A 24893-nucleotide genomic window follows, 5' to 3' on the forward strand; every position below is an offset into this window, starting at 1 on the left:
AAATGGAGTTAGCAGAAGACACACAGCACAGGTCAGGGCAGGCATTGCACCAGAAATATGCGGCCCTGGTTCTTGCTGACCATTTATAGGTCCTGTGTCATCACAGACACTAGCTCTAGCTTCATCTCACTGTAGCCCTTAGGATGTGTTGTCTCTGTCTCTAGAACACCAGTGTCAGGAGCAGCCTAGTCCAGGAGAAGGGGGAGGGCTTTCCAGGGTCACTCCGGGAGACAGCGGCAGAATAGGCTCTAGATTTCAACCCCCCAGGCCTGCCCACTTTCCAGGTCCAGACTACTCCAACAGCAACATATGAAGCAGCTCGAGTCCTGTTTTGGGGGCAAATGTACTGGAAACACCCTCTATCTGGGGCTAAATATATTAGGACTGCCTGCGTCCATGGAGTGGGTGGGTTGGGGCAGACTCTCCCCCTGAGGTGGGGTCACCACTCACCAAGGCAGCTCTTCCCATCTATGTGCATCTTGTACTGTGGGTGGCAGCTACATTCCGGACCTTCAGCCGTGTCCTCACAGGAGTGCTGGCACCCACCATTTCCATGGTTACAGGTCACTAAGAGGAAGATGAAGCAACATTAAAGCCCTGAGATTTCTACAGTCAGGGCTGTGTTTGCTCAATATGAGCTCTGATTTTCATAGTAAGTACTTGGGCAGCTAGTATGTGCCAGGGACCATGCATGAGAAATACCCCATCTCAAACCCTGCTTTTCTATGCAAACATAGACAAATTGTAGAAATGCTGAAACACAGGTCTGAATAAGTCATACAGGAAGATGGAGTGGGAGAGTTAGGGAGATTTTTGCTATTTCAGGGAAATTATATGAAAACAGACTGTACTACTGCTTTGCTCTATCTATAGGAATTTGCATGCTAATACAATTGTGCTGGGGCTTTGAGGAATGCTATAGCCTTCTATGTCTAGAATAGACAGACAATATTTAGTTTGTACATACGTATTAGGAGTTCTCTCATCAAATTCCGTCCGGATTAGGTAGAAGGAAGGGTAATCAGAGGAAATGATGACTCTTTGCACACAATTAATGCAACATTAACCAATAATTATGAGGAATTCGAATAAACACATTGATGACAGGCAAAAAAGAAAAAAGAGAAGTTGTGATACTACTCATCAAACTGCTGACAGTGGCTACCTCTGACAAAGAAAATGGGCAGGGAAAGGAGACTACATGTTTTCTTTATACAGTCCTGGACTGTGTGCATTCTTATTTAAGCATTTGTAATGTTTCTAAACTAAAAGAACAATGTATTTGTGATATGAGAAAGAAACTACTGCATGATTATAATTATGCAAAAATGTGCAAGGAAATGAATCACAATTAATAGGAACTTGAAATAATCAAAACAGCTGATTATGTGGTAATATTCTAGATCTTTTTCTTTTTTTATTTCCCTAAATGTTAAAATATTTTTTGAGCAATGACATCTTAAAAAACAGTTAAATTGAGGGAAAAAAAGCTTTCAGATGTTCTACTTCCAGCAACTGGCTCCTGTAAAACTAAAATGCTAAGCATCTCGCTCCACAGGTGTGACTTCGATGGACCTGGAGCCTCTTTTTTTTTTTTAATGTTTTTTATTGTTAAATAACATATATATATAAAAGAAATAAAAAGCAATGATTTTCAAAGTACACTTCAACAAGTAGTTACAGAACAGATTTCAGAGTTTGCTATGGGTTACTATTCCACTATTTCAGATAACTTCTAGCTGCCCCCGGACACTGGAGACTAGAATGCATCCAACTTTTGAAGATATCTGGAGGCGATTTTGCGCCTCTGGCAGAAGTGGTCTCCACTCTGCTCAGCCCACTGGCACTGCTCTGAGGCAACCTCACTTTTAGGGGCTGTTGTAGTTTTGTGCTGTTGTTTGGGTGCGATGGTGGCACCAGCCCTTTTGGCAGGCTTCAAAGCTGCCCTCTGTGATGGGGACAGTGAAGAGAAGTTTATTACCAGGGAAACTGTCTTCCTATTTCTTAACACTAAGGTCTATTCACTGTAAACAACCATCCCTAGCAACTACATAGGGTCTTCTCTCCATGGTTTCAGGAAGCATTCCTAAAGAGAAAGTTTCAGTGTATTCTCTGGCAAAAATAGTGGTTTGGGAGTACCATTAATTGCCGGTTATTTTTTACAACCTGTTGGAGTTTCATTATCACAACCATCTGTGTCAGCTGTGTCTGGACTGTGCATACCATTCATTCGCCCACTCATTAGGCAAATGGGTAGTGGACACATTCTGTAGTAGGCACCAGGGCATCACTGAGAAACACAAGTAAGACAAAGTTTGGGAAGAGGAGGCAGATGAGGCTAGTAAGAGAAGCAGGTAGCAAAGATCTATGATTGTCAGAGGAAGAAACTTGACTTTATTCTGTGTGAACAGGGAGCCCAACATCCCCCCGCTCCCATAACATTCACATTCCTTAATTCCGAATTTCATTTCCTTCTGATTAGTTCCTTAAAAACACAGCATTTCCCTTCCCTATGGGAGACTACCCTTCTGTGGTGAGCTAAGCACCCATGGAGATATCCCATGCCAGCTGCTTTCCCTAGTGCTGTGTTTCTATGCTGGGGCTGCAAAAACATAGCTTCTAGGACATGATGGTTCCCAGTGCAATATGCTCTGGCCCATACTTACAGATACAGTCTCTCTGATTCTTGGCCAGCTCAAAACCAGGCCTGCACTCACAGGCGATGCTGCCCTTTGGGGCCTCCTTGCAGATGTGGCTACAGTTATGATCCTTATTCATACAGCTCAGGCCCTCTGCAAAAGAGCAGCATACAGCATGTCACCAGACACTCAGGGTCCTGAGCCCCAGGGTTGCTGCAGGGGACCAGGGTTTAGGCCACAGGCCTGCCTGTCTAGGTCTCAACCAACCCCACATTTAAAAATAATATGTTATTAAAATCAAGCCAGGTCAATTAACAGAGATATGAAAAATTTCTTACATCACTCAAGAAATACGGTGACTCACTCTCCTAAAGAGGTGGGAGCCCTCTCATTAAACTGAAAAGAAAAAGCCCACCAGGAGCCCTCTGTTGGTGTGGAATCAGCCTACTGACCCCAGGGAGCGAATGAGTGCTGGAACCAGATAAAAAACAAGATGGTTTCTATTGTCATAGAAACAATAACAAAGAGAATAGAGAGACCTCATGCACAAGGGTTCTTTCAGCTGATGTATAATTCTTTTTTGATATGTTTCAAATAGGCCCAACTTTGTAGTAGTGGTGAAAGAAGAAGGACAGGTGATTATTTTCTGAGATAGTTTAACATGCATCTAAATGAAGGGGCCACAACAAGGTAAGCACCCACATGGTTCACCAGCATCATGGCTCATCTCAACACCAATTTTTCAACCCCTACTGCCTGCCAGCACTCTAAGGAACTATTGTCACACCTGAGTGTATCATCAAAACAGCTGTTCAGTTTGTACTGCATCACTCACTGTTCATATGTTGTTTGTTCACATTTTTGCAAAGCAACTCTAAAGCATCTTTGAGAGCAGGGTCTTTGTTCTCATTGGCTCTCTACTAACAAGACACTGTCTAACAACAGAAGTAGCACTGTTTAAATGTGAGCACAAAAAGTTTTCATTCAACTTCTCTGGGATCCAACCCTTTTCTACATTGTGCCGCCTGAAACCTTAGCCCACCTTAGCTCCAATGAAATAAAAAATCTCTCTCCAGTTCTTAGCACAGAGCCGTCTATCTATGCTTAATGGGAATGATTGTTTTAATACAAAAAGACGCCACTCCTATTCCAGAAGATAGCACAACAGTTAATACATCTTATTCTCTCTTAAAACCATGTTGTTTTTTATCTGACTCCAGCACTCTTTCAAATCAATGTTACCGGGATTCATTCACCCATGCCAAGAACTGCTATAGATTAACCCAGAAAGAGGCTTACACTGCATCAGTGGAAAACTCTCTCTTGACTCTGGCTGGTAATTTCTGAAGATATTATTTGTTCCACAGTACTGAGATGCAGCAAGGAAAAGAAAGCTACCTATGGACACATGTCCTGTTCCCCCAAGAAGGCCCACTGTGTTTGTCCTCAGGTTAGCAGAGTAGTTGAAAGAACTAGTGCCAGCAGCCCCCAGGGGTAAACTTAACCATGTCCAAGGGAAGACAGCAGTAACACCTGGCAAGTACATTTCCCACAGAGGTCAGCTACTGCTGCTGCTTCTTTTTCACTCTGTTTATAAGTATGTTAAGACATTTTCAAAATGATCTTTACTGCCTCAGAGCAATTCATTTCTACAAGAAATATTTTGTTAGAATTTTGTGCTGGATGCCATGTGGATATACAAAGAGGTTGCAGTTGTCCCCTAACATACTGTATCAAGTTAAACCTAAAGCTTCCAGAAGGATGGAGGTTTAAACAGCTCTGGAAATGCTGAGGCCTCTTCAACAGGTGACTCTGAACCTTTTCAGGGAATCCTGTTTCAAGATAAAGCCACTGCTCAAGGAGGTAGATGGAGCTGGTCCAAATTGGGAGGCTCAGCAATGGTCCCTGCTCTCCCCAGAGCTGACCTGACCATCGTGTTTAGGGTTGCTAGTTCACCAGGAAGGAAACATCTCGAAAATATCTGAAATACCCCATCCTGGTACTCCCCAGGCTCAGGACATCACTGAAGAGCATTTCTGGAAACCAAAATAAAATGTGCTATGACAGCAGGGTAGGAAACATTCCAGAAAGTGGAAAAAAGGCCCTGCTAAGAGCCCAGCCCGTTCCTCACTGCCCTGACACCTTTCTCTTTAGTTTGAAAAGGCAGCAGTACAACCATCTAAAAATATTCTCAGAGCAGACAAAACAAAAGAGGAATGCTCATTTTGAGAGCCCGAGCACCCATGAATAGGAACAAAGGCAGGCTGGGGGCAATGTATCTCTCTCCAGCCTACCCGCATTACATGGGTGAAAACACAGTCTCTTTATTAGAGCTTTGGGATCTCCAAAGTTAAAAAAAAGTCAATTTTTTCAGTCTTTCCTCAGAATCAGCTATCAATATCCCCTATACTGAAGAACATTTAGCAAACAATGCTTAAAACAAGAGCAACAACAGAAGATAGAAGCTTGTAGTATTATCTTCTTGTAAACATTTTTAGGGTATCTAAAAGTGTATTTTAATTTGGTTTCTAAGGATTTAATATGTACATGAAGGAGGAAATCCTAGAGTCACACTATTTACAGTTTATTCTAGTTGAAGAGTTAAAATCTTAGAAAGGAAGGGTTCTCAGTTAAAAACCGCTAAAATCTGTTGGCTCATGCAGCCTTGAATTGGCCAAGCAATCAGGCAGAAATGCGACAGAAAATCAGAGCAAGCTTCCAGACCACAACTCAAATTCTTGCATTTCAGTTTCAGTTCCACACAAATAAGCTCATTTTAAATACTCTTCAGAGGATCCAAGAATGTCTCAATTGTTGAAAATTTAGAAAACACAGTTTGTGGAAAAGAACTGCTTTTGTATTTACTTCTGCTACAGGGAGCCTGTGGCTGTAATCAGTCAGGGCTTGTGCAAGAGAGAAGGGGCTGCACTGAGGCTCTGCAAGGGCAGAGATAACAGGACCTTCGCCACTGCCAGCTACTTGTGAGTGGGTGGGATCAATCCTGGGAGTGTTCGAGCAACGGTTTTCCTAAGGGCCTCCGCCTCTGCCTCCGGGCTGCCTGAGGAGAAAGTACCTTTCCCAGGAAGCAAGCCAAAGGGGAGGTGCCCTGGGACGTGGATCACCTTGTGCCGCTGGGGCTGGATTTCATTCCCACTGTGAGTTCTGCCTGTGGCAGACAAGACAAAAGTGCACACCCAAGAGTTGAGAGCACCTGGTAGGAAAATGAAACCAGCTGCTTCTTTAGCAACAGCCACAAATGGCAGGAGATAAACAATCCACCTGATTAGAGCCAGTGTGTGCGACTGTCCTGCCCCAAACACGGAATGAGCAGACTCGGGTGACAACAGGCATCAAATCCACCAGTCCCTGTCATTTGCTCTGATAATCCTTCTTAGAACCCAAACGGGTACCATCATTCTTGGAATAATGGTTCACAAACATCTTACAAAATCACTAAAATCAAGACTAAAACAATAAACCTACAAATTTCTGATGAAATAGTAGAACTTAAAATCACCTCTTTCTCAACTTATGCAGCCAGTCCAAGACGTGGGGCGGGAGGTGGCGGGGGGGCTAGGTAATGACCTAATTTTTAGGATGCTTCCCCTAAAAACAGGCAGATGCAACACTGGGGGAAAACAGTCATCAAAATGTGGTTCTTTGGCTTAAGAAAGAGCAAAGAATTAATAAGAAGATATTCAGTTAAAAGCCGCTTATTGGCCATTTGTATTCAGCACCTCTCCCTCCCAAGAGCCCACTAAAATAACAGGAATAAGAAAGGGATAAACTCAAAGCAAGGAAGAGAAGAAAAGTGAGGCCATCAGTAGAAAAGCTTTCTGATAATTTATGGAGGAATGATAAGTGATGACCTGGGGTAAATAAAGTCCCAGCAGAGAAAGCCCAAGACTAAGGAGGGAATTCATCATAGGAATCAAGAGATTCAGAATTTTTTCATGTAGAGCATTTTTGGCTTGGGGCTAAAAACAGGACAGTTCATTGAAAGTTTCCATAGGAAGGACCCAGCCCCTTCCCTACCCACACACAGCAGGGAACAGGCTGGCACTGGTGTTGTGGTTTCCAGTACCTTTTTGAAAAACTTGGCAGATAATCCATTATATTTCTCTTGAGACATCTAGTCATGTTTGAAATGTACTCTATTTGAAGATTAGAATCAGAGAATGTGAGAATTTGAAGGAACCTCAGAGCTCATCCAGTCCAACCCACCAATTTGGCCAGGCGAAAAAGTTGAAGTTAAAATAACTTGCCCAAGGTTACCCAGTAGTAGATCTGGACTACTACTCAGGCCTCCAGAACTTTCTGTACCCCCCATGCTTTCTCTCTAAAGTCATTGGGAGAGGGAGAGTTTCAGATGGGATTCAGCCCTCAGCAGGGGAAAGGTACCTTCTGAGCGGTGAATGCACGTGTGCTGATTGTCACTTAGGAAAAACCCCTCCTTGCAGTGGCACTCATAGCTCCCCATGACGTTAATGCAGGTGTGCTGGCAGCCGCCATTGTTCTCCAGGCATTCGTCCACATCTGGAGGGAAAGAGGGATTAGGCTTTGCTTTTGTGACTGTCTCAAACACCCTGCCCAGCCCAGCAGCTCAGCAGCTCTTGCATGACGGAAGTTTTCAATCCCAGCCTTCAGGACCCATAAAAATTAAGCCAGCCATCATAGGACTTCCAAGGTATGGAAGATAATCAGTTCAGTACATACTTTTTTTTTTAACACCTTCATTTTCCAAAGCACAGTGCTATAAGAAATGGTAAAATACAGATGAGTAAGACAAAATTCCTTACCTCTAGGAGTATGGCCTTCAGTAGAGGGAAAGAGACAAATACACAAATAATTATGAGATAAGGCAAAAGGCGTTACAAAGGAAAGAGAGGTCACATCTGGTTGTGGTGTATCAGGATGGGGTTTTTTTTTTTTTTTTTTAGTGGAAAAGCTGAAGAAAGATAGGCCCTTAAGGATTTCTTCAATTATAAATTGAAGAGAAGGGATTCCAGGCAGAAGAAAGTATGAGCAATAGCACAGAGGCTGGGAAACATGGGGTATATTCAGATAACAGTGAGTCATTCATTTTGGCTGGAGCACTGAATACATGCATGGAAGTTACAGGAGAAAAAGCTGGAAAGAGAGACTGAGGTCACACTGAGTAGGACAATAAATACCAGGCAAAGGCATTCCTACTTAATTTGGAAAACAGTTGGGAACCACTGTAACACAAGGGGGCATGGTCAAACCCTCTCTTTGGGAAAAACTAAGGACAGGGGAAAGGGAAGAAATCAAAAGTCCGGTGGGTGTCCAGCTTCACACTCATACCTGAAATAACTATGGCTAGAGGTAGTGGGGGACCTGGCAATGGGATGACCTTGGCAGTGGAGATGTCCAGGACGGAAGAGATTTTTAAAGCCATTGGCATTGCTAGAAGCCAAGAAGCTGATGCCCAGGCCTTCTGACTGAGAAACATGGGGTAAAAACAGCACTGGGTACAGAAATGGGGGCGGAAGGAAGGTTGGCCCCCACGGAGGTAGGGAGTTGCTGATTTGTCCAAAATGCTGACGTTCAGGGCTAGGTCCAGCAGGCTGAGTTGGTAGGTTGGGAAAGAATGTGTTGTAAGTACAGCTTTGAAATTAATTTATACGTAGTTGCCTGATAAAGTGGTGGATGTGGAGAAGAGAGCTAAACACAAGAATGTGGAGAAGGGAGAGAAAGGGAGCAGAGAGGAGACAGCTGAAGGTAGGACCCTAGAGAATGCCTGTGTCCTAAGGACAGGGAAAAGGTAGAGGAGACAGCAGCACCCCAGAGAAGAAGCCATCAGAAAGGCCGGGAGGAAGGAAGACTTCCTTGACCTGCCTTCTGCCACTCCCCCAGGGCTCCCTTAAGGGATCTATAATTGAGTGCACAGCTTCATCAATACACTTACTGCATGGCATTCTCAAAATCTTGAATTCATCCATCGTCACTAGATTACTAACTCCTTGAGAACAGATATTTTTATTTTTTTCAGCACAGTCCTTTAACAAAACAGGTGCTCATTAACTGTTTCATGAATGAACAAACAAGCAGGAGAACACAGCATCCATCAGAGGCAAAGAAGAGGAAACTTCCAGAACAGTCTCATACATGACAAAGACTCAAAAAGAAGGCAGATATAAAAGCAATTTATTTTCTTCAGCCAAATTTCTCCTGTGCCCATTACTAGCTCCTGGGTACATTCACAAAAAGAAAATTCACATTTAAATATCTGTTATCTGGTTTCAAGCTTCAGATCTTACAGTCATCCATCCTCCCATATTACCAAGCAGATGCCTGACTAATCTGATGGGACCCAAGCCATCCCCTAAAGCCTAAGAAACTTGCCCTTCTCTCTGCCAAGGGGTAAAGGGAGCACATTCCAGAGGAGCCATTCTGGAACACACCTGGCCCAGTGAGGACTCCAGGTGAACAGGAGAAGTCTATTTCTCTGAACACCAAATCCTGAATGGGTTTAGAGCAAAGGCATGCTCCCCTTTGAGCTACCGTGCCCCCACCCCACACTGAATCCACCATACCTTTTTTCAAAGCAATTAGAAACATGTCATTAGCTGGGTGATGCACCGTGATTAGATAACTATAAAAGCATTTGTATTCATGTCTGCTCACATACACAGATACATTTTCACTGGGCTGGATGAGTTTCTCCATACTATAAAACAGTAGTTCTCAACCCTGGCTGCACATTAGAATCCAGACACCCAGACCTCACCTCCAGAAATTGATATAACCAGTCTTAGATGAGGTCTAGGCAATGGTGTTATTATTTTTTTTTTTAATCTCTTAGGTGATTCTAAAATGTGGCCAGGGTTGAGAACCATTGCTAAAAGCTGAATAGCTATGATGGGCTCCCAGACACTGACTAAGCAGAAACTGAATTCAGGTGGGGTGAACTGTATTGAAGAGATGCATTTGGTTTTTCAGGATCTTAGGCATGCACTTTGGGTTTAGAGCCAGTGCTAAGTGGCATTTGTACTCTATATATTCTGGTTCATGTATCTGTGACTAATGTGAGTTTAGTGAGCCAAGGAGAGGCAAAGGGTCATCCCAGACAACACAGGAAACTGCCACTCCTGAAAAATTTGTCTCTGAACTTCTTTCTTGTCACAAAATGCTCCAGCTCTTTGAAATCTGAATGCCAGAGAAGTCTCTGGATGCCGGTTCAGCTCTTTATCTTCTACTGTATTAACCACTTAATTTTCTTGAATCTGTCAGAAACTACAAATCTCTGATCCCCTTTTTGTCTTGATGAACGTGCTTTCAATAAAAGGAAAAAAGAGGGTGGGGTGGGGATGCTAGAGGGTAGAAAAAGGAGAATCACCATTTCCAAATGTTTTCCTTACCAAGACAATTATGACCATCCTGAGCCAACATGAAGCCATCAAGACAAGTGCAGCGATAATTGCCTGGAATATTCAAACAGTCATGCACACAGCCTCCGTTACGTTCATTTTCACATTCATCAATGTCTGAAGAAGAAAACAAAAGTAAACAGTCATTGCTGTATCTGTGGTATGGAGACAGATCATGACAAAGATCATTGAATCTACTCCTGAATCAGCATTATCTTTTACATTCACTCCTCCAATATTTTACTTGTTGAATCTTTCTTAGAGTAAACCTACCAGAAATTCAACTCAGAGCTTGTTTCTTAAAGACTGGGTGCTAGATTAAACAAAACACACATTGCAATATTTCTCCCCAAACACAGCAGAACATTTTCATAAAATAAGTTTCAATTTTCATAAAAGAAAACCATGAAATACAGCTACTTATAGAAAAGAAATGGGAACAAGACATGAACAGACAATTCACAAAAGAGATATAAAAGTGGTCTTCCAACATATGAGAAAAAGTTCAAATATTTCTAATTATAGAAATGCAACTTAAAACAACAGTGAGATACTATTTCTCACCTACCAGACTGGCAAAATTTAAGTGTGACAACACATTCTGTAGGTGAAGTGGTGGGGAAACAAACACTCTTCTGCATTCCTGGTAGAAGTGCAAATTGGTACAACTCTTCCAGACAGAAACTTGGCAATACCCAACAAAACTACACATGCATTTGCCTTATAATCAGGCATCCCACTTCTAAGAATCTACCCTGAAGATATGTCTCCAACAGTAGGAAAATATATATACACAAGGTTATTCACCATAATGTTGTTTATACTGCAAAAATTGGAAACAACCTAAATGCCCATACTGAGGAAAGTATTTGTATGAATCATGGTACATCTACTCAATGGAATTTTATACAGCTATGAAAAAGATCTCTCAGGACTGACTAAGAGTGATTTCCAGTGGGAATAAAAGCAAAACTCAAAAGAGTATCTGTAGTACACTACCCTTCATGTAATAAAGAAGCAATATTAAAAATACACATGAAATTATACCGGGTCTTTTTTTTTGCAGAAGCTTATCCTAAAATTTATATGGAAAGGCAAAAGACCCAGAAGAGCTAAAACAATTTTCAAAAAGAGGACTTCCACTTCCCAATTTCAAAATTCACTCTAACGCTATAGTTATCAAGAAAACAGTGTGCTATAGGCATAAGAATAGACATATAGATCAATGGAATGGAATTGTAAGTTCAGAAATAAACTCATATTTATTTAGTTTTTAGCAAAGGTGCCAAGGCAATTCAACTGGAGAAATGTTAGCCTTTTCAACAAATGGTGCTAGGAAAATTAGATACCCATATGCAAAAAGATGAATTTAGACCCTTACCTCACACCATACATAAAAATTAATTGAAAATGGATCAGAGCCCTAAATGTAAGCGTTAAAGCTATAAAACTTTTTGAAGAAAACATATGAGAAGATCTTTGAGACCTAGGTTAGGTAAAGATTTCTTAGCTACAACACTAAAACCATAATCTATAAAAGAAAAATTAACAAATTGGACTTTTACCAAAATGAAAAACTTCTGCACCATTACAATAAAGAAGATAAGTCATAGACTGGGGGGAAATATTTGCAAACCACACATCTTATAAAAGACCTCTTTCTATAATATATAAAGAACTACTGCAATTCAATAAGAAGGCAAACAACCAATTTTAAAATGGGAAAAAGATTTGAATAGACCTTTTGCCAAAAGTGATATGCAAATGTATAAGAAAAAATGCTGAATATCATTAGAGTTTTTAGGGAAATGAAAATTAAAACCACAAAGAGATATCCTATCAGACTTACTGGAATGGTAATAATAATAACAATAATAATAATGACAATAACAAATGCTGGCAAGGATATGGAGAAATGGGAATCCTCATACATTGCTGGTGTGATAATAAAATGGTGCGGCTACTTTGGAAAACAAGCTGGTAGTGTCTTAAAAAGTTAAACATAAATTTACCACATGACTCAGCAATTCCACTCTCAGGTGCCTACCTAAGAGAAATGAAAACATTTGTCCACCCAAAGACTTACATACAAATATTCATAACAGCATTATTCATAATAGGCAAAAGTAGAAACAAAACAAATGTTGATCAACTGGTGAAAGGAAAAACAAAACTTAGTGTACAATGGAATGCTATTAAACAACAAAAAGGGATGAAATACCAGTACGCAGTACAACATGGACGGAACTTGAAAACATGCTGAGCAAAGGAAGCCGGTGACAAAGGACCATATATTGTATGATTCCATTCATATAAAATGCCAGAAAAGTCATACTTATAGAGATAGAAAGTAGATCAATGATCACCTGGGGCTGGGCATGAGAACTGAACATGGGCATAATATAGAGAGGATGAAATGTTTGAAAATGGTATTATTCCTTTATTTTATAGCTGCAAACCTCAGCTAACTTACTAAAAATCATTGATTTGTACACTTAAATTGGTGAATTTTATGATGTGCAAATTAGGCCTCAATAAAGTCATTAAAAAAAAAAAACAAGAAAATACACGTGTCTGCTTTTTCAAGGTAAAAGAAATGTAGCAAGGATAAACCAGGAACTGAAGAGACTGGTTAACCTCATGGAGTGGGGAAAGGGGTAGAAAGAAGGGGGAATGGGAACAAGGTAGAAGAAATGAGGAAAGAGCAATACTTCTCTGAGTATTCCTTTTTAAATGGCTTTGACTCTTAGAACCATAGTGATAACTGCATACCTACCCACATGCATATGTTCATAAAATAAACCAGGAAGCTGGGAGAGGAGGATGAGAAAGGATAAAAGTGAAATGCAAACAGAAACAAATGAACCTACCTGTATGATAAATATAAGCAAAGACCATTTGAAATAAAACATCATTTATCTAAAGCCACCTCTGAGTCACATTATTTTGAAAACTACTTATTCAGGGCCTATACTTTCATTTCTCTAATATTTTTGCACAAAAAATTTTGTGGAGGAGAAAATACTGGTCACTCTGGGAAAACCCAATTCTCATCCTTGAACTTAAACAAAAGCAGTGAAGCTATTGAAGATCACAACACAAACAATACCATGGGTTAAGCCCAAAAGGCTTAAAAACAGATAGGCAAGAAACATGGATAAAGGCACCACATCTTTGAGTATCTACATCTTTGAATCACTGCAATCTTTATTTTTTCTTTTTCTTAGAAGAAACTTTTCATTTCTGGATTCCTGTACCAAGAAATCCAAACTAAGCAGGGACATCTTTATTGGATTTATAAATCCTTCAAGTATGCAAAAGATCAAATCTTACTAGGATTTTGGTTTTAAATGAGAGTACAAAGGATATACAGCATGTTAGCAGTGATTACCTATGGATAAAGGGACAGAGGGCTCATTTATTTTCTATTTTATATATTTTGTGTTGTTTGGCTTATTATTGCAATAGTCTTATTTTATTTTGAAACAAAATTAAATATATAAAGCAACAATGTCAGTCAATCATTTGCTAGTTTAAATTAAACATAGACTTTTCAAATATAAACTGTTAGCAATTCAATTTCATTTGTAATATGTCAAATTCAAAAGCTAAGGTCATGGAAACTCTTGCCTTAGTTATTCAACATCATTTACTAAATAGATTCAGTATCTAAAAGAAACCAGAGGCATGGTTTCTACTCCCAGAGAATGTACAGCAATTGGAAAAGATGAAATAACCACAAAGTTAGAAAAGTGAACTTTTTTTTCTCCAAGCTGAGTACTAAAATGTGTGGATTCCAGTACTGCAAATAGAGTATTAAATATGGAGAGGGTATCATATAGAGAAATGGGCAGAGAGATGTTTCTGGTGGAGATGGCCCTTTGGCCTTCCATGACATGAGGTGGGGGGGGGGGGAGAGAGAGAGAAATGATTGGCTCTCTCTGGGCAAATATGAACTTGGAAAAACCCAAGGGCATTGTAGATGGGTCATGAACTTCACTTGCTGTGAACCTGGCTGGGAACCCTCCTCCCTGATGAGAGAAGGAGGAGCTTTGTTCCATTGTACACAAAGGAGAGATTACTGAGTGATTTCCCATAGGGTATCTTTAAGTGCTAACTAGATCCAAACTTGCCCATTATAATTCCATCTATATTCATATTTGCGTTTTATATTTTATTTAGTCTCCTCTTCCTTTTAAATAAAGTTCATTTTGAAAATCCCAGCCGATGCCCAAGGAGATAGGAGGGCATAAAGTCATTGCTTTAATAGTATAGAAGCATCTGACAGTCACTTACCTATTTGGTTACCTACACATCTATATTGAGATGTTTCATTTGTGGGTTTGTCTGTGAGAGAAGATCCTGTGTCAAGGTGCTAGTTATTAAGCCCATCTTGCACATTCACTTATTTTAAAATGAGACTGTTTATTGGTTGTCTGCCATGTGCCAGGCAACTGCTGGACATTATGCACTGTTCCAATAACAAGAATATTAATAAGAGGACATGATATGAAACAGGTGGGCTTGAAACATCAGGATAGGAACACTAGATCATTAAATGGCAACAAATTGACATTGACTAAAAGTTTTCCTTCTGATATAAAGAAGTTAATGTACCTTTCAAAGTGCCTGGAAGGGACTTTCTTACTAGGTTTGCGAATCCGGTAATATTCAAAAGATTAATTCCCAACAGAGTTAAGCCCAAGTTATGAAGAACTGAAAATTTCTTGGAGTAAAAGGGACCACCAACATGTCTGTCAAGGTAGAGTCCAAGGTAAGGAGGGAGTTGCAGAGGTAAGTTCAGTGCCACTTAGCAATTTTAAACATTTTCCTGCACAGGATGACTATAAATATTAGGATTTCTCATCCAACTGAAAAAGAACAGCAGGAGGTTGAGTGAATGTGAAAGACATAGGGATGAGGACACGGCTGGGGTAAAGACCTGACCTTCTTTCACCTGCAGGCTTATTGTGTGATGTTAGTCACAAGTCCCTGTCCCAAGTTCCCTAGGCCTCAGTGTCCCCATCAATATAACGAGGGAATGGAATTGGTCCAGAGCTCCCTGAGAAGTTCTGCCAGCTCCAACATGCTATGACTTCCATTCCCAAGGAACAACCGCCTTCGATGAGTACTCAGTCTCCCCCCAGGTCTGAACTTCAGAGTGGTCTCTACATAAAATAGCAGAGTCCAGACTTCAGGTTGGCCTATCTGCAACTCCAAAGTCTTAAAATATGCTTCTGCATGCATCCTTTCAGGGTGGACTTGTAGCTCCAAACAAGGCAGGCACTTGGTATAGCAGTAAGCGTGGCAGGTCACAGGGTCAAAGAGCCAGAAGCCATTGACAAGGAGGAGCTTCAAGTGTGGGCAAGGGAAGACAGAACTCCAGTGCTTGGGAGTTTAAGTTTTTAAACTGCCCCAGTGAGGCACAGGATCGGCCTTGCTCTGGCATGGCTCTCCTGATCAAATGGGCTGTTTGCTTTCTGTCCCCAAGCTAAGTGGGACTGAAAGACGCCAAAGCACCTCTTTTCCTCTTCAGAAGCTAAATATAAGAGACCATTCAGTCAGATAAAACTTTTCTTAGGAAGATCTGATGTCCTCCATCCTCTAAGGATATGAAATACATTTCAGGGGATGAGAGATGTGACTTTGGGAGAGGAGAAGTACTTTTCCCCACATAAGGACCACTATAAGAACTAGGGAGGTGAGAAGCTTCTCCTGCTGGCCCACCCACCACTGGCCCCAAGTCACTTACCCTCACACTGCCTGCCCTCCCCTTGATAGCCAGGCTTGCAGGAGCACTTGTATGAGGTGGGTGTGTTCTGACACAGGGCACTGGCATGGCAGTCATCCAGCCCTTGGACACACTCGTCTATGTCTGCAAAAGAGAACAGCAAGTTTCTGGTATGGGGCCCGAAGCCCTGGGTGATCTGGCCTAGGCCCCTCTTTAGTTAGCATCATCTCCCACCAGCCCATTCCTCTTCAGGCTTCTCAAGTTAAACCACTTGGGAGCCCCTGGGATGAACCACACCATTTCACGGCCAGTGCTTCCAGGCACTGCTTGTTCTCTGATTGGAACATGCCCACCTTCACGAACTAGCCTTCAATTCCTTGAGAAAGCCCATCACGACCCCCAGTGTAGGTGCTGTGCCCCACCATGGGCTCCCACATATATCTCCCTTGCATAGTACATAACAGGAGTGGTTGTCACTATTTCCCTGCCTGTTTCCCTCCCTAGATGGTGTCTCTACAATAAACTGAGTCTGTGTCCCTGATGCCAAACACAGTGCCAGCCATATGAGCAGGCAATAGTAAATGCCTGTTGAAGGAAGAACCAGGCTGGCAAAAATTCTGAAAACTGAGCAGCTGTCCGCAGCTTTCTCTGGGCTTGGAGTATGGGGCGGGGAAAGCTTGCTCAGGGCTATAAGCAAACACTTGAGCAAAAACTCATAAGGTCAGAGAGAATGGTGTCCCCGGCATCCCCCACCCCCTACACTGCCCACCCCTCTCAACCTGGAAATCGGCCTTGGCAGAAATATTTCCTGGGTCGACACCACTCCAGGACGGTAATTAAAAACAAAAGAGTTCTGCAAGTATTGCAAATCCAGGTAGTGTTCAACGGTATCTCCAGCTGCCGAAAACCCAGGTTTGTTGCTAAAAGGGGTCTACTTAAGGGTCTTCTGGGATCCCCAAACAGCGGCTGTTACCAAGACATAAAAGTCCTCAGAACCAGCCCTGGAGTCTGCAGGAGAACTTCTTTCCCCCCAAAGAAAGAAAGGGCAAAGATGCCCCGGCCTGAGCCCTCAGTTTCCCCACCTATAAAATAAGGACTGGTCCCCAAGACCTCAGTACTCTCCTCCCAACTCGGAGTGAGACCAGCAGGCGCTCACCCGGAACCCCGGCCGCGGGGACCAACCGGGAACTGTCATAGCACCGGGTCCGAGGCCCGACCGCGGGACCCAGGGCCCTGGGCCTCTGGCCCAAGCAGTGGTACCGCCTTGGCCTGGCCGGTGGTTGAGGGCCCCCTGGGAGCTGGGGCCCCAGGCAGCTGTAGCCGCCAAACCCCGCCTGGCCCGCCCGACTCAGCGCGCCACTGGAGGGGCTCCCAGATGCCCCTTCCCAGGGCCGGTCTCGCCCGCGCCGCCGCACCGTGCCAGGTGCGCCCCCGCGGAGGGACACTCACCCTCTGGCAGCTCCGTGGCGCGGCCCGGGACTGGCGGAGCGGCCGTGGTCAGTAGCAGCGGGAGCGGCAGCAGTAGCGGCAGCAGTAGCAGCAGCAGGAGCGCCCGGGCCGCCCCGGGACAGCCGCGGCCCGCGACCCCCATCGATGGCGCGGCGGCTGAGGCCAGAGACGAGGGAGCGCGGGCGGCGAGCGCTGCGGCGACTCCAGGAGGTGTGTGCCGGCGCCCTGCTCACGGTGCTCTGACACCCCTGGCCCGGCCCGCCCCCAAAGCCCCGGCCTCATTTTCACACGGTCCTCCCTGGACCGGGGCGGGCGGCGCGGGGCAGTGCCGCCTCGCCTGGCCCCCTTCCTTCCCCCTCTCCGGCCTCAGGCGGAGGGGGCGCGGCCGTGGTGGCTCGAGGGCGGCCGTCAGCCTGCTGCACGCAGCAGCCCCCTGCGTCAAACACTTGGCTTCCCGAACCCGCGCCCGCCCTGTTCTGAGAGCCTTGGTGCTCTGCCTGTTTGCAATGTCCTACAGCTTCACCCAAGGCTCCCTTCTGAGGACAAACAGCCCTTCTAACCCTAATATAGGTTGAAATATTTGGACACTGGGCACCAGAAAGTGTCCTATGTAGCTCAACCCCTGCACTCCCCAAACCCTAGAGCCACCTATGGAACTTCTCTTTCCCTCCTCTCCACTTGTGGGGGAATAATGGGGGTGAAGTGGGGGTGATTTCCAGATAACATCTGACCCTCAGCAGAAGCAACTCAGGAAGAGAGCTATTTGAGTAGAAAAGTGACCATGGTTTCTCTGCTCACCCCAGTACACACTCTGGGCCCTTCTCCAAACTGTCCCAGACCAGGCCCAGCTGACCCCCCCAACCTGCAATCGTCTGAGGGCACTGGTGCTCTGAGAGGGAGAGGCTGTGCCCTCCTCTGGCACAGTGCTGGCCCAGAATCACAGCAGAACATGTTCATTTCACTGAAAACCGGTTAAACATATCTTCAGGGCCGCCTAAAAGGTGAAGGGAAATGGGGGAACTAAAGCTCAAGGGTGAGCCACCAGAGAGCAAAAGACAGCCCTTCGTCTGGGGTACAGCTGGCATCTATGACCACCTGAACTCAAATATTAGTTCTGGCCAGCTGCAAAAACAATCAGTGTCTGCCACCTGACCATGCAAACAGGACAGCCCAGACAATGGAACGAATGTGCATCGGACCTCTTCTCCACACCATCGCTCCAGAAACAAATGTAATAACAATTCCTACATATAACAAAACATACTCAGGGACTCAGGGATTTTAACATTCTTTGATCTTCTCTGTATTTACTAAATTTTCTCCTGAGAATGGACTAATATATATGGTTTGATAATCAGAAAAAATAAAAGTCATAAAATATCCCCACCTAGATCATTAGTTCATGTACAAAAACAACTGTGTCTCCTAGGGGCCCACCCACCACCCACCCTCTGCACCTCAGCATCCTCCTATGCTTCCCCATCCCCCTTACATGCCCACAGAGCCCAGGCTGAAGCTGACCCTTTGGGACTTTGCTGGTACTACTGCTCAATAGAGAATCTGGAAAAATAACTTTTCTGTGGCTGTTTTTCTTTTGACCTTTTCATCCGACCTTTTCATCCCTAGTGAAGACAGGCAGGTTGCATCTCTTTTTCTGCTTTCTCCCTCTTCCCTCCCACCCCCTTTTGTTTGTTGCTATTTCTAGTCATAAGGATGGTTTTTACACATTTGTAAATCTTCACTTAGTGAAATGTTCCCTCTGCCTTTGTCTTTGTGTCCTTAATGGTAGCCATAAATTACTGCCTTCCTTTCTCTCCGCCCCATCAGGCTTCAATGCTTTTGAAATGATCAAAGTTATTTTCTTTTAAATCCAGCTAGATACTGCCCATTGTGTGTGGTGCAGACCTCTTTAGCTCTACTCAAAGCATATAAATACATAAAGCTGCCCATTAAACTCCAGGGCCTTCAGGCCCCTTGTGCTGGGTAAGGAAATAAGAGTTGTTATTTCTCCTCCCTGTATTACTAACTCTGTATTTTAGGAAGAATACAAATTAATAATGATAAGTCCTTTTTTGCCTGTGAGGGTTAGTTTTGCCAAGTTTCCTGGAAAAGTTTCACCACTGGTGTGTATCTCAAAAAATGTTTTGATTCCTATTTTGTTTGCCCTGATGTCTATACAAATGTGCTTTCAGCTGCTTGGCTCCTAGACTCCTGGGCAATTTTCTCACCTTCAGATTAAAGTCAATATGGTTTAAAGCTGGGAATTTCCATAGGGGAAAGGTTTCAGGGATGAGTTGTGTCCAAATGTCAATGTTTTCAGTGTTTCTGTGTCAGGATGGACTTGGTTAGCCCTGTGCTAGCTGCTGCCTGCCCTCTATTGTCCAGTGGAGGTCCCACAAACATCTCGGAAAGGTCACAGGCACTGTGTCTGGGCTGAGGCAGAGAACCTTCCCCTCCCCTCCCCTCAAGCCCACCAGGCTGAGAGGGTGTGAACCAGACCTGAGGGGAGAGGCGCTCAGCCTACCCAGTCTCGCTGGTCTGGACTCCTATAGGGCTGAAGAAAGACTGTGGAAGCTGAGGACCCTTGGTGCCCCTGCACTATATTGACTAAATTAAACTGTATTCACCTATTTTGCAAACAAAATAGGATTCAGAACTTTTCAGCACCCATCTTCCATGGCCTCTCAGCAGCCTTTGAGGTGTTGACTACTTCCTCATATGGAGACTCTCTCTCCCCTTGGTTTTCAGCACATCACACTCCTAGTGCTCTTTCTACCTCTCAAAAAAGGCCTTCTCAGCCATCTGCTAGGGATCCCCATCTATACTCTCTTTTGGGATGGCTCATTCATTCCCAGGATTCCAAAATACAGATCTACAGCCCAGATCTCTCCCTTCAATGTATTCAGTTGCCTGCTGGATACCTCTACCCTGATCCCCTACCTGGTCTGTGATTCCTTACTGGTCCCCTGTCTAGAATCTCATCCCCTTTCAGTGCCTCTTCCATAGTAGCAGCCAGAGTAGAATTAAAATATATCAAACTGCATCACCCCCAGTCTTCCTCAGGCTAAAATCAAAACTCCCTTGTTACAACCACACCAGAAAACTGTTAGAAAACATCTTTTCTTCTTAGGACAATGATGCTTGCTGATATGGCCCTCCAAAAGCAAAACTTATATCTACCCCCTCCTAGGGAAATATATCCAAGAAAAATAAGTGCATGTGTTTGCCAAAGGACATATATAATAATGTACATAACAGCTGTATTCACATTAGCATAAAACTGGAAATAACTCAACTAAGCAATCAACAACAGAATACATAGATCATGGTATATTCATTCAATGCAATACTGTGGAGTAATAAAATTAACAAACTCTGATATATGCAACAACATGGAGGCAGCTCATGGACATTAAATTGAATGAAAGAAGCCAGACACAAAAGGATACATATTGTATAAATCAACTTGTATGATGTTTAATAGGAGTACTCATTAATGGTGAGATAGAAGCCATTCCTTTTAGGGATGGGTATTGACTGAGAAGGCACATGAAAGAAACTTCTGGAATGCTGGAAATACTCTAGATCTTGATCTGGGTAGTAACTATATGAGTATATACATATATAAAATTTCATTGAGATGTTGGCTTAAGTTTAATACATTTTTATTATATGTATGTTATACCTCAAATATGTTGAAATGAGACCTGCCTAGCTAAAGTCCTTTATGATCTGATACAATTCTACTTCTCCAACTTTCTCTCCAACCACTCCCTCACCCATAGGCTATGCTCCAGGACATCAAACTATTGGATGTATAAAAAAAGGAGTTTGCCATTTTTCCCCTCATACATCTTTTCTTTTGCTCATACTGTTTCCTTTGCCTGAATGACATAAACTGAGTTTTAACAGATATTTGAATAAATGTAGTACTACAACTTTATTAATAAATATCACTATATCCCCCAAGGAAGAAGATATTCACTGATATGCACCCCTGCAAAAGCAAAGAGGCATGCAAGAAAATACTAGAGTCTGCAGCTTAGCAGGCCCTGAGAAATAACGCAAAAGAAAAAACCATCTGCCTTTGCACACACATTAAAAGTTTTTCAATATACTGAGTTAGATGTGAGGTAGTAAATTTTGTTGGTTGCTTACCGATCCCCATCTGCGCCTTTCTGCTTCCTAACAGCTATTCGGCCATCTCTCATCAGCCCACATTCTTAGGGGAAAAGTTGTCCCACCCCGACTCCAGAGGTAGGTTCTGAAGTTGGCTTAAGACAATCAATACCTTTTATTTCATAATCCTTGCAAAAGTCATTGGTTCAAGAATGAGCAATCAGAGTGAATCTTAGGCCCTTTCCTTAAAGGCTGGGATGGAAGTGTTCTCTCTTTTTCCTTGTGATGTGGTTGTGGTTATTGTGGCAGCCATCTTGATACCAGCCCAAAGAGGCTGAGCAAAGAGAAACACTGAAAAGCCAATCCCAAGGCACTCTTACCTCAGGACCTGCACGTATAAGTGCCAGTAAGCTTTCTTATTGTTTGAATTGAACTTTGTGTCATTTACAGCCAAATAAAGAAATCTGATTCTAATTGAAAATCAAAGCCAACAGCACACCAAATGAACCATACACCATGATCAAGTGGGTTTTATCCCAGGTAGGCAAGGGTGGTTCAACAGAAGAAAATCAATTAATGTAATATATCACATCAACAAAACAAAAGGGAAAAACCACATCTCAACTGATGCAGAAAAGGCATTTGACAAACTTCAGCATCTTTTCTTGATTAAAAATCCTTAGAAAAATTGGAATAGAAAAAAAAAATTCCTCAACAGGATAAAGGGCATATATGAAACACCCACAACTAACATCATTCTCATAGTGAAAGACTGAAATCCTTCTCTCTAGGATCTGGAACAAGACAAGGATGCCCATTGTCACCACTGTTGTTCAACATAGTACTGGAAATTCTAGGCAGAATAAGTAGGCAAGAAAAAGAAATAAAATCACCCAAATTACAGGGGAAAAAGTATAACTTTCACTATTTGCAGATGACATGATCATATATTTAGAAAGTCCAAAAAAACTGACGACAAAACTACTAAAGCTAATAAATGAATTGAGCAAGGGCAAGGTACAACAAGATCAGCATGCAAAAATCAGTAGCGTTTGTATACACTAATAATGAGCAAACTGAGAAGGAAATCAAGAAAAAAATTCAATTTATAATAGCAACCAAAAGATTCAAATATGTAAGAAAAAAAATCAACCAAGGTTGTAAAGGACTTGTACACAGAAAACTACAAAAGACTGCTAAAAGAAGTCAAAGGAGACCTAAATGAATGAAAGGACAGTCTGTGTTCATTGTTTGGAAGACTAAATATTATTAAGATTCAATTCTACGCAAAATATTTAAAAATTCAACACAATCACAATAAAAATTCTCACAGCCTACTTTGCAGAAATGGAAAAGCCTATTGTCAAATTTAATTGGAAGGATAAGGGGCCCCGAATAGCCAGAAACATCTTGAAAAAGGAAAAATGAAGTTGGGGGACTCACACATCCTGACTTTAAAGCCTATTACAAAGCTACAGTTGTCAAAATAACATGGTACTAACACAATGATAGATATGCCAACCAGTGGAATTGAACTGAGAGTTCAGAAATAGAGCCTCACACCTATGCCAATTGATTTATTTTATGACAAGACAAAATAGTTATTCCTTCTGGGCAGATAAAGATGACTTATGAGAACACACATTTAAAAAAATTATTGTGGTAGTACATATACAACATAACATTTCCTATTTTAAACACTTTCAAGTATATGTAACCAATTCAGTGGTGTTAATTAATAATGTTGTGTTCCTATCACTACTGTCAATTATCAGAACTTTCTCATCACCCCAAACAGAAACTCTGTACCATTAAGGCTTTTTTTCTCCCAAATCACATCCAGAGCCTACCAACTAGCTTTATGGGTTTTTTTGTTTGTTTGTTTTTTTCTGGCAGCAAAAGTTGGACCATAGTGATGATTATCAGTGAGTGTTGGGAGGAGGTGAGTAAGGTATAGTGACTACCCCCACCATTAAAATTTCTGAATAATTCAATAAAATTTAGTAACTTTCTTCTGACAGGTTGCCATAAGTAGAAGTCAGTTCTAGGAGCTAGAAAGAAGGGAAGACAGAGTGGAGACTATTTTTCTGTCCTCAAGGAGCATCACTTGGGGGTTTGTTTGAACTTCACAAATGGGTTGACGCTTAGGGATTTTCCAAGCAGGTGATATACTTCTCTCTGAACGGTGAATGGGTGGACTGAAATCCTGAGCTATAGCAGGCACAAAGCATTGCTGGCCAGATAGGGGTGCCGAGCCAGACAGATAGATGTATTTTCACTTTTATTAACAGCCACGTTGAATTTTGTTATTTTCTTCTGTCATCTCTTCTTCTTCCTTTGGATTTAACTGCTGTTTCCCCACCCTAAGTTTTAGAGATATATACTTACATCATTGATGATAAGCATTTATTTTTTTCTAATATATGCAATTAAAACTGAAAAATTCTCTCTAAACCTGGCTCTGGCTGTGTGTAGTTTGCCAAGACTGCTCTGACAAATATATAGGCTATTTGGCTTAAACAACAAGAAGTTATTGTCCCACAGTTCTGGAGGCTAAAAGCCTGAAATCAACGTATTGGCAGGGCCATGCTTTCTCAGAAGTCTGTAGTTTGCTGATGGTGGCTTACATGCCTCTGTCACATGGTGATCTGTCTTCTTTGTTCTAAGCTGGGGATTCTACTTTCGTGTCCAAATTTCCTTTGCTTATAAGGAATTCAATAACATATGGTTTACGCCACCCTGATTTAATTTGGCCTCATCTTAATAGAATCTTTGAAGATCCTATTCACAGATGACTTATAAAGGTCTTGTAGAGGAAATGATTCAATTCCTGAAAGGCTGAACCATGTGATATGTTTTTTAAAAAATCATATTTTAGTGGATACGTCCTAGCTTGAGTATTCTGAAAGCAGAGCCCAAAAATGAACTTTCTATTTGGAAATTAGTTTAGATCTACAGAAAAGTTGCAATGGAGAGAACTTAAAATGCCATTCAAGTTATTTGTAGAGATGAAGAGGCCAAAGAATTAGAATCTAAGCTTGTAGGTAGTATTTGTTAGTGTCTTGGCAGCAGCCAAAATGGACAATTTTGTGGCCAATAAAGTAGTCTGTGGGGACTCTAAAGTTGGAACATATGCTACGTTGGAATGAGGGTACTGAATTATCTGTATAAACTAAGGATACAGGATAAACACCCTTAAGGGATCTGTATGGTGTGTTTATATTTCTCTTGGAAGGACTGGTCTTAACTATTTCAGGTAATTGCTGTTGTTGAGTTTCTTGTTGTTTTGCTGAATATGCTTGCATTCTGCTTCCTGGAGTTTCACGCTATGGTTCTTGAGCCAAACCTGAAGTACTGCTGAATGGAGCCATTTCTTTCTGAAGACCAGGGTTTGGGTATGGGTTCTTATTGAACATCTTCAAATCTCCTAGTTTTTTTTTTTAGTAAACATAGTTTGTTTCCTTTGTGGATGACTCTGGGGCTTGCCTTTACAATGCCAAGATTTAGCAGCCAACACCTTGATTGAGTGGTTTAAAGTAGCATCTAGCTTCACTAGCAGGAGGA

At 42.3% G+C, this 24893-nt stretch overlaps 1 protein-coding gene across 4 annotated transcripts in view; it reads right to left on the reverse strand.

Annotated features, from left to right (window-relative positions):
• Window positions 1-24893, reverse strand: part of SCUBE2 (signal peptide, CUB domain and EGF like domain containing 2) — an 81165-nt gene that overhangs the window by 51627 nt on the left and 4645 nt on the right. For 2 of the 4 annotated variants that reach the window (XM_077113948.1, XM_077113945.1), the window contains exons 1-6: window positions 17211-17352; window positions 15783-15905; window positions 10022-10147; window positions 7041-7175; window positions 2667-2792; window positions 451-567 (exon numbers count right to left, since the gene is read on the reverse strand). In XM_077113948.1, coding sequence (XP_076970063.1) covers window positions 451-567; window positions 2667-2792; window positions 7041-7175; window positions 10022-10147; window positions 15783-15905; window positions 17211-17352 — 769 coding nt within the window. Of the gene's footprint in view, window positions 1-450; window positions 568-2666; window positions 2793-7040; window positions 7176-10021; window positions 10148-15782; window positions 15906-17210; window positions 17353-24893 lie in introns of those variants that run through there. The other 2 variants (XM_077113946.1, XM_077113947.1) reach the window with 2 other exon arrangements.

This window comes from Tamandua tetradactyla, chromosome 8, assembly GCF_023851605.1.
Source record: "Tamandua tetradactyla isolate mTamTet1 chromosome 8, mTamTet1.pri, whole genome shotgun sequence".
Classification (NCBI taxonomy): Eukaryota; Metazoa; Chordata; class Mammalia; order Pilosa; family Myrmecophagidae; genus Tamandua; species Tamandua tetradactyla.